At 41.3% G+C, this 14908-nt stretch overlaps 2 protein-coding genes across 2 annotated transcripts; both read left to right on the top strand.

Annotated features, from left to right (window-relative positions):
- Nucleotides 1-1249: 1249 nt before the first annotated feature.
- Nucleotides 1250-6797, top strand: alx3 (ALX homeobox 3). Its single transcript, XM_028584017.1, has 4 exons — nucleotides 1250-1437; nucleotides 5333-5607; nucleotides 5755-5880; nucleotides 6087-6797. The coding sequence occupies exons 1-4, from the start codon at nucleotides 1272-1274 to the stop codon at nucleotides 6432-6434; spliced, it is 915 nt and encodes a 304-aa protein (XP_028439818.1). The 5' UTR covers nucleotides 1250-1271; the 3' UTR covers nucleotides 6435-6797.
- A 3069-nt stretch (nucleotides 6798-9866) lies between these two features.
- Nucleotides 9867-14563, top strand: rbm15 (RNA binding motif protein 15). The gene has a single exon (XM_028583210.1). The coding sequence runs from the start codon at nucleotides 10020-10022 to the stop codon at nucleotides 12564-12566; it is 2547 nt and encodes an 848-aa protein (XP_028439011.1). The 5' UTR covers nucleotides 9867-10019; the 3' UTR covers nucleotides 12567-14563.
- Nucleotides 14564-14908: the final 345 nt, after the last annotated feature.

The following is a 14908-nucleotide window of genomic DNA, read 5'->3' as shown; positions in this document are numbered from 1 at the left end:
CAGTGCCGACGCATTTTGACGGTCTTTATCTGTTCAAAAACAAAGAGAGCGAAAATAATCGGTCAGTATTAGTGAGTGGACAGTTAAAGGAATGATCAATATATTTTACATATTTTGTTTATAATAATAATTAGGCCTAAGGCTAGGCTAATGATGATTTTTGCGTATGGATTTGTGTAATTTATTATCCAAATTAGTTTGATCTTGCAGTCTTTGGAACTGATTTCCACATCTTGCATAAGTCTTTTTCTTATTATTTACATAATAATATTTAATATTTATTAATATTTCTTTTTTTTTTAATGGTCAGAAATTTGTGTCACAACAGTGAATATGGTAATTTGGTAACAGGTAGGCTATCGGTGTCTTCCCTTTTCTGGTTTAGCGGAAATAAACATGTTCATTGGCAGTAGAATAATGCATCGAAATCTTATGGAAAATAAAGATATGACCGATAGTAAATAGGTTGAACACTTAATTGTGCGTGCAGAATTATTTAGAAAACGAAAAGGAAGAGAGTAGGCCTATATATGACAGGAAAACATTTAGGCCCACTGTTTACGCCCGACTGTGAAAAGTAAATGAAGTAGGCATATCTAGCCTACATACAATATATAAATAAACAATTAACAGACATAATGGCCTTCAGTTTTTATTTGGTCTATTTTTTCGTTCATAAACTAGAGTGTGTGTCTGCCGTCTGCTTCTCCTGTCCTGCTTGATTTGGTGATTAGGCCCATAACAATATATGAAATAGGAATTAAATGGTTAATTGGAGGGACAGAAACCACACGTGATTGAATTTTTGGCGGATTATATCAGACTGCTGGATGCTGTAATACACACACACACACACACACACACACACACACACACACACACACACACACACACACACACACACACACACACACACACATACTCCAATCCGGGTTTCACGGGTCTTTGTTTCTGATCTGTTAAATCCCACCCACTTGACATGAACACAGAAGAGGAAAAAAAAAACTGTCTCACTCCGGCGCCCACACTATCAGCGCCCAGTCGCTGTTGTCTATCCTGCCTGCTGGACCAGTAAGATGGAGACGGAGAGTTGTTTGCCTTTCTCTTCGCAGACCAGCAGGAGGACGCCAGAAAACTCACCGAGACTGGAGCACAGCGGCTCCGGCTCCTTTCTCTCCTGCGATGAACTACAGAAACCCTCGCATCTTCCTCCTCCTCCTCCTCCTCCTCCTCACCGCCTCAGCCTGCGTGGTGATCTGTACGCCGCCGCCATGGGGAGGTTTGGTGATGCTGCGGTGGACTTTACGCACGGCCCTGCCTCGGCGAACCCGTCCGGCTCCCCGTCCAAACACAGCAAGTTCTTGGAGAGTATAAACCAGGATCAAAAGGGGACAGCGATAAGCGGAAAGCCGGCGTTTTATGAGAACAACTCGGAAGGTGAGTTAAAGAGAATGTATGTGTTAGAAAAAGAAAATATATTTTAAAAAAAGAGCAACTAACTGGCCGACAATTAAAAGTAAAAGCAACAGCAATATCTTTACAACTAGCCTACTCATAATAACGATCATCTTCGCTTGTTAGTTAGTTAGTTTGCTTTGTATGAAAAAAAGCACAATTGCTTGACAATTGGCCTACACTGGATTTTGATACGTGATATACTAAAGAGCCATAACATTATTTGGAGTATTTCTTGCCAAAATTTCTTAGCATATTAGCATTTTAAAAATGATATAATGTACAAGGTAGGCAGGTGTAAAAAATAAATGGATGAATGGACTAATAAAATATAAGAATAATCTTTATTCTTTGCAATACCTTGTTAAATTTAGTAAGACATTAAATGTCACAGTGGATCAGTTTTTTTGCAGCTTGCAGGCTTTGCAAATGTGTCATTGCAACTCAAAATGATACAAAAGTGTTGATTGATTTTTACTGGCTATGCAAATGAATGCATGGTTGTGATAAAAATGTCAACACATTTTCTTTCTATTGACCGTCCTTGATGTAAAGTGAGAGAGGTTAAAGGTCAGCCTGGCTGGCAGAAAATTGGGTGTGTCAAGCTACTAGTCAGCCATCAGCTTTTTCAGACCAACATTCATTTTAATATTTCTGTATTTTAGTCCTTGCATTCTCTTTTCAAACTGCTTCTTATTCTATTTATGTGCACATTTTTGTAATGTAAAACATCAGAATTGACTTAGAATTGTGCATGCAGGCATGTGCTCAAAGGCTGTCAGACTTATTAGCCTGTAAATGTCCATCTTGGGAAGAAAAGTAACAACGGTTGAACCGGAGCCTGAAGAAACAACGTGGTCTTTCACTTATTTATTGGTGTTGATGATTCTGCAAAACAACAGAGGATATGAGCGCAGATAAGGTCTTTGTGATATCTGTGTCCAGAATAATATACAACTGCTTGATTCATGTTACAGCCAAAGACAGCCAAAATGCTTTTTTCACAATTAGTTATGATAACGATATCAGCTGTCCTGTTTGAAAGTGGACTTTTATTACTTTTTTTATAAATTGGGTTTAAATAAGAGAAGGCATGTATGGTATCCCCATTCTTCTGTCACACACACGCCAAATGCACACACACACACACACACACACACACACACACACACACACACACACACACACACACACACACACACACACACACACACACACACACATACTACTATTCATTTGTGTGTTTTTGAGTTTGGGTCTGTTCACCTCAAAGGCAGAGATGGCTTCCTGTTTTGTCTACAGTGGGAGGAAAGTTTATTGATGGTGGGACAGGCCAACACATTCAAAACCCTTCAACCAGCTTCACACTTTGAGGTTTTAATTTAGTTTGCAATATTGTTGTCTTGCAATTGTAATACAGAATCCGCAAAACTGTATTAAAGGGTAAGTTTATTTTTTCCCAAATTGTTTCACAATAAATTAATTGATTTTTATAATGAAAACTTACATTTTTCCAACAATAGGGCCGAAAAGTTTCTCACTATTTAGTTTTTTGCTTGAATATCTTTTATTAAGATGTTTCATAATGCTATATTGCTAAACTCTGGTTTACATGTACAACGTTTTTCCAGTCGGAAATCTGTTTTCTCTCTCTATCTGAATGGCACATCTGCATATATAAATGTATCCACAGGCACAATACACTTCTTACCTCATTCATACTTTCTGATATAAAAATATGATACACACACAAATACACCTAAAATACACTATTTAAATCCTTTCTTGAACTGAGATTGCTTCATTTTTAATTTTCTTAATTTTGATGATCTGCTATAATAACTATAGCAGCATAATTTAAAACCAGTGAATATTATATAGTGAATATATCCATTTAAGAAACAGAATGAAACTTTTAAAGACTGAAGTACCAATTTGCACAAATTGAAAAGCTGAATGTATAGAGCAAGATGCCTGGAAAAGAAGCTGTTTAAATTTCTGTCTCGACTATTTCAGTGTATTAGAATTGATCCCAATACTCACAGCATGATATTCCTACCTATACATTTTCAATTTATCCTCTATTTGCCTTTTCGCTGCATCAGATCTCCTGTCACACTGGAGGCAGAGCGGATGTGGGTGTTTGACATGCTAAAAGCTATACAATGTCCTGCGGCCCCAGTTTGAAATCTTAACGGGGAACATTTTCAGCATGAACTGCGGTGTGAGGTCTATTGGACATGAGGAAATTAATGTTGCATTGAAAAGTGCTCTCCGTCGGGCTGCATATTGAATTGGAAAATTGCAAAGTAATGTCTCCGCTGCCCCCAGTGAGTGAGGGCCTGCAGATAGACGAAGAGGGATTTTGTTTTGGAGCTCAGGGTTAAACATAATGAACATGGACAACAAAATCCAAACACTGCAGGAAGGAACAGCCCTTTCCATGGCCTGTTAACTGGAAGGGAAATAATGCTTTCAGATTTCCCCTCACTGCTGAATGTAATGGGTAGAATGTATTCAGACAATCATGTGCTTTATCAGATATACATTTGTCAGATAATCCAGTGCTGTATCCTAGATTTCTTACCCTAATGTGAATATTTTGACATGGACATTGCAATACATTTCCTATAGAATAAATTGATATGTCTGTTCGGAATGTGAACCTAAACATTTATTTTTCTATACTTCCAAATGTGACAAATCAAATCTTGTTTTTTGCTTATTGCCTTGTGGATTTGATTCAAACCAGTTTAAAGAGTTCACTATGGGTTGTCTGAGTTAATCAAATCAAATCACTGTTTGACTGAATTAGCGTTGTGTGTTTTTCTCTGCGTCACAGTTCTGCCTCTTATGGTGGATTGAGTTTGGAATTCAAATTGAGAAGCATAAAAAACAAGAAAGAGATTAATGGATTTTCAGACAAAGTGATTGATGTTTGACCCTGTTTTAATTTGATTTTGTAACATAATGTAGATTTATACAGTGTTGGTCTTAAAATAAAACTTTTTCTCTGGCAGTGGAAATGGTTGTGGTTGATCATTCAGTTGTTTGCACTGGTGCCTCACATGCAAAGAGATTTGATTGATTTGATCCCAGCACTGGCCTTTTCTGTACAAAAGTTATGCGTGTCTCATTCTCATATTAGTGGGGGTAAGTTAGCTATAGGTATCAATGTTTATCTGTGTTACCCTGTAAATGGCTGCTGATTTGTTAATGAGTTTCTCAGGGTACTACCCAATTTTTCTGCAACCCTACAAAAACCGTATTTAAAAAAAATTGTATTTAACTTCTATTTAACCACGACAGCTTCAATGACATAGAAATACATTTTTCATTAAAATGTAATTTTTACGAGTGTCCTGGCCAAGATGGGAAGCAGCAACAATGGGTTCTAGATGATGTAAAACAGATGACCCAAGTATTTGACAGACTTAAACAATGCTAAAATCTTAATCAGAACTTGATGATTGCAAAATCTTAAGTAAAAATCAACACCCTAAAAATCACACCCTAACAATAACCAAAAATGGTACCTTAAAAACAACCTAACATTGGTAGAGCGAGCGCCCATATATATATAGGTTCCCTCCTCGATGCAGCGGGCCGGGCTTCGATTCCGACCTGCAGCCCTTTGCTGCATGTCATTACCCCTCTATCTCCCCTTTCATTTCTTCAGCTTTCTTCAAAATAAAGGCCTAAAATGCCCAAAAAATAATCTTTAAAAAAAACAACAATAACAACAACCTAACAGCAGTATAAATACACCAAATAGAATATTTATTCTAATGAATTGACAATATAAGAATTTGCATATTAATTTATATTTATTTTGAAATGTATAAAATGGTCTACCTTTTTTCTTTTTGTCCTCCAGTCAGAGAGAAAGGAGTTCCAAAGACCATGGGCTATCCTGGCATCGTCACAGACTGTTGTGGCAAGCTGAAAGAGCCAGGCGGTGGTTTGCAAGGGGACTCTATCGCCGACTCCATTGACTTATCGGGCAAGAACAAGAAGCGGCGCAATCGCACCACTTTCAGCACTTTTCAGCTGGAGGAGCTGGAGAAAGTGTTTCAGAAGACACACTACCCTGACGTGTATGCCCGGGAGCAACTGGCCCTGAGGACCGAGCTCACCGAGGCTCGGGTTCAGGTGTGTGTTAGGGCAAACAGGGCAACCACCTTTATATGTTTACACCTTTTTGTTTTATAACTATAAACAGAAGAGAGTGTATGACTGTGAAGAGACCTGTTGTCTTCTGAAATGTTCCTGTTGTATTATTATTTTTGTATTATAAAGGTTTGGTTCCAGAATCGTAGAGCCAAGTGGAGGAAACGGGAACGCTATGGGAAGATCCAGGAAGTCCGCAACCACTTTGCTGCTACATATGATATCTCTCTTCTCCCTCGCCATGATACATACCAGGTACCACCGTAGTTCTCATATGACATACATGCTCTAGTGGAAGCAATACAAATAATTGATCCTGCTGTGAGAATTTGCTTTCTTTTTCAAGCTCAATCGGACCTATATTGTATCTTGATTTGGTGTTCATAGCAAAGTATGAAGTGTTTCCATTTTTATTCCATCAAATTCTAAATGTGTCCTATTCTAAATCTCTCTCCGTCCAGATGCAGGGCAACCTGTGGCCCGGGGCAGCTTCAGGAGGAGGCGGTGGTTCAGGAGCTGGCTGTGTCCTAGGAGCGGACTCCATTCCCTCGTCCTGCATGAGTCCATACCCTCACCCCCACAGCAATCTACAGGGCTTCATGGGCATGCCCGCATCTCCTAGCCATCCCCATCACCACCACCCGCCTCATCATCCGGGAATCAACGGCCTCTATTCACTCCACAGCTTCCCAGGAGGCCTCGGGCCCCCTTCCATTGAGGGGCCCGAGACCGACTACAAGCCGACGGGCCTTGTGGCGCTGCGGATGAAAGCCAAAGAGCCAGGCAGCATCCTCTCCTGGCCTACATGACCACAACAGTGCCAGCTCCCCATTATGCACTGACTGAGCCAAAGCATATTACATTCCTGACTCATACACAGTCCCTGATGTACACACCCACCTCAGCATATGACTAAAAAAATCCCTCTTAACATTTATATAAGCCAACTTGGAGACTTTTCACAATTCAGAAGATCTTGGAATATAAATTTCATGAACGTTGAGGGCAACTTGAGCCTCTAGCACGAGTCCCAGTGCATTCATAGTAACTTAATTGTTTCAAGTTTTAGTTTGATATCACAATGCTGAGACCAAAGAGGAAAAATTATTTAAGCATGTAAAAATTGTAATTATCATATTAATCATTGTTTTCTTTTGTCTGTTGTGCTTTATAGTGTGACCAGTAATAAAGGCCTCCATCTAAATCTTCTGTTTTTTTCAGCAGGGAACAATTTTTTTGGGAAACGAAAAAAAAAAACCAATCTCATTACTCTTTTAAAAAACAATAGCCAAGAGAGCTAACCAGTATGTGTCACATATTTAACTGGGAATGTGGTTGTGAAGCAAAAATGCTTCACAGGCGTTGGTTTCCATAAACACAAAAATGTCTGCTGTGCGGGAAGTGAGCTTCTTTGTATTCAGGAAGTGCACAGGGAGACCGTATGTATGCAGCATACTTGGCCTCACTTCAAGAGGCCTTCAGGTGGCACCTCATGTATCAGGAGCGAGTGGCAGGTTCATTAATGAAAAGCTAACTGAGCGACCACACTCTACTATTGATGATAAAGTAGAGCCTTCCACAGAAGGATGGCTTCACATTGAGGAATTTTTCATTCACATCTGGCATCAGTGGTAAAGCCGACCAACTGAGTAATGACTTACAGTTTAATAGAAGAAATTGGCATTACAATGGCCCAGATCGTGTTTTGTTTGGTAATACTGATCTGCTTTTATTTATAATTACTTATATATTCATGTGTTGTCTTTTTAAAGATTACATGAATATCTTTATGTGGCATACTTGGTTTATGTATTCTGAATGCATTCCTAGTAATTGTTCCTTGTTGTACTTTACCACAAACAATGTACTTTATTGTCAAGGAAACACTGACTTGCATGGTGCCATCCCATCTGGTGTAAATTACTAAACACATACATACATATTCATGTCAGATGTTCCAACATTTCAATCTGTGAAAGATTGAGAATGCAACTTCAATTGTGAAAAAAGAAAGTTCCACTGGTGGACAAAGCCATTCCAAGCTCATCTTACTCCCCAGAAATGTACATGCCTTACGGGTGAATATACTGGCTCTCCTTTTCCCTTTGCTTGCTTCAACATGACAGCAATGGAGGCGGATCAGTTGCCATTCCTACAGTCTGTGCCGGGGTTTTGTGTGAGCCACTAACATGTGGTTCCAATAGAAGAATGCACAAACCCATCAGAAACACTTTCCACACCCACAGCTTCAAATTCCAGCCAGGCCCTGGGAGACGGCAGCCCTTACTGCAGTTACATAGTCCCCCTGATTAAATCCCAGATTAAGTGGAGAAGATAAGGAGACCTGTCAGTTGGGATAAGGGATTGAGGAGATGGCCATCTTTAGGAAAGCTGAAGAAATAGCAGATGGTGGATCAGTGCTCAATTTTGATATTTAGATAGGGAGCAGTCAAATCTATCTGTCCATTAACAAAAGAGGAACTCAGTTTCTTAGTGAATTTTATGTTAACTCTTGAACAGGACAGTTGTAATAGAATAGCCAAAAATAATGTGGGTTATTCCACTTAAAAAACAGGACCACAACTAACTGCCTCATTTTACATAGGCGGTCACAAGTTTTGATTCAGTTGTCAATAAAGTCACAGTGGTGTGGCAAAAGCTTTGATCTGTTTCGCTCAATATATCAGGCTGCCTTATTTGTCAGAAATGAAATGAAAAATGTTGAGTTAAGAGTGCACAATCCTGGGGGCAGTTATTAACTAAGCATCACTCTGTGTAAGGGTCATTGGGTGAAAACTGTCACTGAGTCTGGAAATTACTATACCCTTGGCCTCATTAATGGACAAAAAATATGATTTAATGCTCATTAAAATCCCTACAGCTGCCTTCTGGCCACTGTTTTGAGCTTTGATCTCAACAAGATTTATTTTGGCCTTGAAGTGCAGCTATTGTGACACAACAGATCCTTGTATTTGAAGTATAAACAGCATTAACATGTCCCACTTAAGCTAAACAATGTCAGTGACACAGTCAAACAGTGGAGTGAGGCAAGTTTAATACAGTCTGTCATAAAGTATTTGGCTGCTTCCAGACATTAATCATAACAACTTCATCTAGCAGTTCATCAGGAAAAAAAGTTGACTATTTGCATTTAATTGTTAAGTGTGCACAAAATGTTTTTACACAAATCCAGAAGTGCAAAAAATGGTTGATAGAAATAGTGAACTCAGCTAAGTGTTATTTTGTATTAGAATGATTCAAACAATGCCAGACTCAAAAATGGGAGGTACATAACTCCAAGGACAAGGAAAAGCCAAATAACAGTTGTGTTTTAATTTTGCTTTCAATTTATGCCTCCAAAAAGTAAACTATCTTGTATCAAAGTATCAAGTATCAAAAGTGTTCAGAGGTAACCTAATAAAAGGCCTTAAATATATCCAATTAACCAACAATACTGGCCTCATTAATTACTTATTAACTTAAAAGGCTGTTTATTACATTTATCATCTTTACAAAAGTTCTACAATTATGACTGGAGCTTGGCAACATTATACTTATGGGAATATGCAATACAACTACAGCAGCTTGCTTTGTCCACATACCCACAGAGAAGGGCCATGAGCCTATCCAAGGTCATTTTTCAGGATTAATGCTACTGTACCTTTCGAGCCTCCGTTCAAATACTGCCACCTTGTGGTAGGCCTATTAGGTCGAATAATGTTCCATTTAGTTTTATCTCCTGTCCTGTGAAATTATTGATTCAATTTTATTGTCACACAATTTGAACATTTCATTATGCTATGTGATGGGTTTACTGTGAGCTGTCCATATGTAATTTGACTGGGGGTGGACGTGAAAGGGTGGGCCACATCTAGCCTACGGAGTGGACAAAGAGACAAGAGGACACATTCACATAGCTCTGCGATAAATTGTAAATCTCTAAATAGGCTAAATACTACCTTTTGTGATTATAATGTAGCCTATTGTGAGACTAGAGTCATATGGTTTTGACTGATAAAAGGCCACAGAATGTAGGCTACTTGTAGTTGTTTTGTGTTGAATCTCACTAGGCCTAGGCCTACTGCTTCAGTTTTTATGTCCATCGCTTTCACTTCGTTACAAAACGTGAAAAGTGAATACATAATAAAAATGTACATTTAAATGTCTTAGTGGATGATTGACATGTACTTTAAAGTTTTACACCCACTTTTTCAACCAATCAGGTCGAGGAGGCGGGCCTTCACAGTAATCTTTACAAAATGGCGACTGTTGTTGTTTTGCCGCAGGGTCAGTGAATAAATCCGTTTTTCATTTCAATAATTTCCTGCACTAATTTGCAGAAACAACAATAAAAAAGCCCAGGCGTCCCGAGGGTCTGCTCCGTGTGGACTGAGATGAAAGGTAAAGAGCGGTCGCCGATTAAAAAACGCTCTCGGGCCTTGGACGATATACGAGACAGGGGAGGATGCCATCCGACCAGCAAGAAAATGGGGGCTCTCTCTGTTTCCAGTGGGAGTAATAATGGAAATAACTCGACCAAAGGCGACGGCGGCTCGACGAGAAGGAGTCTGCTCGGTGAAAAAAGAGATTTCGACGGTCATAGTCGGACTGGAAATAATCACAGTTGTCAGTCTGCTGCCGCTAGCTCACTCGGTAAAAACCACAACCTGAGCCTGACGCTGGATTTAGCCTCACCGAGGACCACTTCACGGGGGGAGCAGCGGGTGCAGCCGCCCAGCACCGAGAGTGAGTACAAAACCCTCAAAATAAGCGACCTCGGCACCCAGCTGAGCGACGAAGACATAGAGGATGGACTCTTTCATGAATTTAAAAAATTCGGAGATGTGAGCGTAAAGATAAGCCGTAGCAACGACGAGCGGATAGCGTTTGTGAATTTTAGGAAGCCGGAGGACGCCAGAGCTGCTAAGCACGCCAGGGGACGGTTAGTGCTGTACGACCGCCCGCTGAAAATTGAGGCAGTGTACATTAACAGGAGGAGAAGCCGCTCCCCCGTGGAGAGAGACTTGTATGGTGCAGCTCAAAGCCATAGACATTTGCAGAGACCCCTCTCGCCCACTGGGCTTGGATACAGAGACTACCGGCTGCAGCAGCTGGCCTTAGGTCGGCTCCCCCCTCCCCCGCCGCCCCCTTTGCCCAGAGAACTGGAGCGGGACAGGGAGTTTGCCCTGTTTGAAGCCAGGGCACGCCCAGCTTTCATTGCTGAACGAGCAGCTTTTCGTGAGGAGGATTTTATATCTCCAGAAGATGACCAAAGAGCCAATAGGACGTTGTTTTTAGGCAATCTGGACATAACTGTGACAGAAGCAGACCTGAGGAGAGCTTTTGACAGGTTTGGGGTCATAACAGAAGTGGACATTAAAAGACCCACACGGGGACAGACCAGCACATATGGATTTCTGAAATTTGAGAATCTTGACATGGCTCACCGCGCAAAGCTTAGTATGTCTGGCAAAATAGTTGGCCACAACGCCATAAAGATAGGCTATGGGAAAGCAACTCCCAGCACACGCCTCTGGGTGGGTGGACTTGGACCCTGGGTTCCTGTGGCTGCCCTGGCAAGAGAGTTTGATCGCTTTGGCACTATAAGGAGCATTGACTACAGAAAAGGGGATACTTGGGCCTACATTCAGTATGAAAGTTTGGATGCTGCACAAGCAGCATGCACACACATGAGGGGCTTCCCACTGGGAGGACCAGAGAGAAGACTTAGAGTGGACTTTGCTGACAATGAGCATCGTTACCAGCAGCAATTCCTGCAGCCTCTCCCAATACCACCGTTTGACATGGTGGCTGAGACATTTGTCCACCGTGCCACACCTGAACCTCTGAGGGTCAGGGAACGGACTCCACCGTCGCTTCACTTCAGGGAGAGAGAGCTCTTTCCTGGAACTGAGTGGCCCAACCCAGCTATTCGTGATCGGGTACGTGCCTCACCCTTTGAGCCTCTGGAGCACTTGGAACGTGAGCGGCGGGCACAAGAGCCATGGTCTCTGGAACGAGAGCTGCAGGGACGAGAACCTGCACGCAAGCGGCGTGTAATGGAGGACGGACGACATATAGACCACTCCCCTGACAGCACTGAGAGGACATTAAGGCGTAGACGTGCTTCTCCAGATGGCAGTCCTGGAGGTAGCAGCAGAGACGGAGGCCGCTTCAGTGACTCAGAGCGCCCTCTGCGAGGTGAGAGGCCCTCCCCTGCACAAGAACGTCACAGCAGCCTGGAAAAAAGTGGGGCTGAACGAAGACTCAAAAGCCAGAGTCTCTCTGACAAGGGACCTTCTAGCAGCGGACTTTCAGCAGTTGGAGAGCGTAAGCGCAAAGCAGGCGATGGTGGGAAGGGGCCAGCCAAGAGAGAACGTTCTGAGAGCAGTTTCAAGGGAGGCCAGCCGTCCAAACCAGATGGCACCAAACTCAGTCTGGCCTGGCATGGTATGCTGCTGCTTAAGAACAGCAACTTCCCAGCCAACATGCACCTGCTGGAGGGCGATCACAGCGTAGCCAGCGACCTGCTTGTTGAGGGCACAACAGGGAGGCAGGTGAGCGAGCTAAAGATCACCCAGCGTCTCCGTCTGGACCAGCCCAAGCTTGATGAGGTGTCCCGGCGCATCAAGGTGGCGGGTCCCGGTGGCTATGCCATCCTGCTGGCAGTTCCTGGGACCACAGAGGATTCATCTTCATCTGACCCTGCAGCCTCAACTCAGCGGCCGCTTCGCAACCTGGTGTCCTACCTCAACCAAAAACAAGCAGCTGGAGTCATCAGCCTGCCTGTGGGAGGGAGCCGAGATAAAGACAACACAGGAGTTCTTCATGCTTTCCCTCCCTGTGATTTCTCCCAGCAGTTCCTGGATTCCTCTGCCAAAGCTCTGGCTAAAAGTGAAGAGGACTATCTGGTCATGATTGTGGTTCGTGGAGCATCTTAAAAAAAAAAAAAAAAATCAGAACACTAAGTTCAAGTGGTGTAAAAAAAAAAAAGAAAATCTGCTGTATGTCACTAACTATTGCATGCTGTGTGTTCTGCATCATGGGGTACACTAGTATGGTTCTTGAGTGTTTGTATGTTGCCATGTAATCCACTAAAAGGACAGACCCTCCTACATAACTAAAAGGATGTGTGTTTTTGAAATTATTTTTTAAAGGGTGTATGAATTGCTCACAATCAGAAACCTGCAGTAATTCAGTCAGAATACAGTAAAACAGTAAATGTAAAGTATGAGGAGCATCCGTTGAATACATTTTGAGTTTTATTTAAGAAGAGAAGTCATAAAGAAAAGTACTACAAGAAAAAGCACTAGAGTATTTAGAAATGCATTGAGTAGATACAATAACACCTCCATTACAATGAAACCGTGGAAACAGTGGCCTCACAAGCCACACCTCCCTGACAGTGTTAACAAAAGCTAACAAATTACAAGCTTAACAAAGGTCATGTTTGTGTCCTGGCTATTATACTGTATTGCCTTAGATTGTATAGGTGTTATTGTGTCTACCACCTATTCTAGCATTGACATGAGAATCTGAAACTATAAACACTTTTTGATGGATGGAGACAAAGATGAGCATGCCATTTTGTAATTGAAGGTTTTCAGTAAGGGTGTAGTGAATGATTTGGTACTGCAGTCACAAAGCTAATCAGGAGTAGGAACATTTGAAAGGTCAACACACGTCGCGCAACTCTTCTCCAGCACACCACACTTGATTCACCAGATATTTTCGGTTATTTTGCCTTCATCCTGATGACAACATGAAAGCTTATTCAGTTTGGTGAACGAGTGGTGTACTGAAGAAAAGTTACGCAATGTGTTTTAGTTTTGATGGACCGGACTCACACTGGCCTGGCTGTCCGTGCTCTTAAAGTTGGAAAACATTTTCAAGATCATTAGTTAAAGAGTCTCTAGATAAAGCTTGTTTATGTTGTGAATTCTGTTTGGAAATTATGTTCAGGTTCATGGTTTGGATTTGAGAGTATCTTAATGTTAATGTGTTTCGCAATATAGAAACACCAAATTGCAAGATAGACAACGATAGACAGTGCATGTCCACTGGTAAAACTAAACTGTAATGTCAACTCTATGTGGAATGCTAAATACTAACAGATGTGAGATTTTTGCCCAAGGAGCAGCCCATAACACAATGCGCATAGCATAGTAAAGTAAATGCTAACATGTTTTTCATATTTTTACTTCATATTTTATGTTATGCATCCCTACCTTAGAAATGGTTGTGTAATGTGATCTATGAAAAACTACAGTAGTAATGGATAAAAAAGCTTAGAGAGTTTTGTGTTGTTTCATTTATTGCTCTGAAACCAGTAGGACTTCCAAGAATAATAATATTCAGTATCAGTGAAATGTTGGTACAAAGTAACAAAAACCTGCTATTTGTTCAGTAAGTAGGTCTGTGTAAGTTTTAAAGTTTTAAAAATACTTTTAACAATTCATGTTTTAAAGTTTAGAGGTATACATTTGACAATATTTTACTCATGCCTGCCAACATGTTCCCAAGGCCTACTTACCGTATTTTGTTTTGCCATTGTATGTTTGTCATGCAATAGTAATCCACCCTGAATTATTATTTGCTGAGTTTGGTTTAAAATGTATTGAAAAAAATGAATACGTCAGAAAAATGTTATGTGTGAACGTCAAACCCACTTCAGCGTTGGACTCGTGGAGATGAGTGCAGAGCTGAAAGCCTCTGCAGAGATGTTTGTGAGTCCTCACTAATGAGGCAACTTTTAAGTTGTGTATCCCATCTGCACCTGTGATGACTTCTGTTTTAAATGGAAAATTGAGCAATGTACACTTTGATGTCATGGGAAAGGAAAGTCCATAGAGCCCATGCGAAGCTGTTCACATACCTGCAAGTGCGTTTGGGCACTTAATGTGACCGATTATCAATAAATTGTTCATTTTAAGGGAAACATGTTTCTTCGATGGAAGTGAATTGAAGAAACACGCTGCCATACCTTATTGTGTTTCGAAGGAGTTGTCACTTGAAATTTTGTTTCTGCACACGAAAAGGGAGACAATTTGCAGTTTGTTTAGCAGCAGTGAAGAGAGACCCCCGTATCGTGTGAGGATCGCTGTTTGCTTACAGGCCTGTTCTGAGCTCCTAAGTTGGCCGTCATAATTTACTCCCCCCATGATCCCCCCCGTTATACCCTCAACGTTTCCTGTTGGCATGTGAACACCTGATCAGGATCAAGGAGCCTCCGCTGCCTCTACTTTACAGCCAGTTGCAAACAGTTGAAACTGCAACTGGCAGA

The sequence above is a fragment of the Perca flavescens genome, chromosome 7 (assembly GCF_004354835.1).
Source record: "Perca flavescens isolate YP-PL-M2 chromosome 7, PFLA_1.0, whole genome shotgun sequence".
NCBI lineage: Eukaryota > Metazoa > Chordata > Actinopteri > Perciformes > Percidae > Perca > Perca flavescens.
The sequence above is the reverse complement of the archived record's forward strand: the minus strand, read 5'-3'. Positions and strand labels throughout refer to the sequence as shown.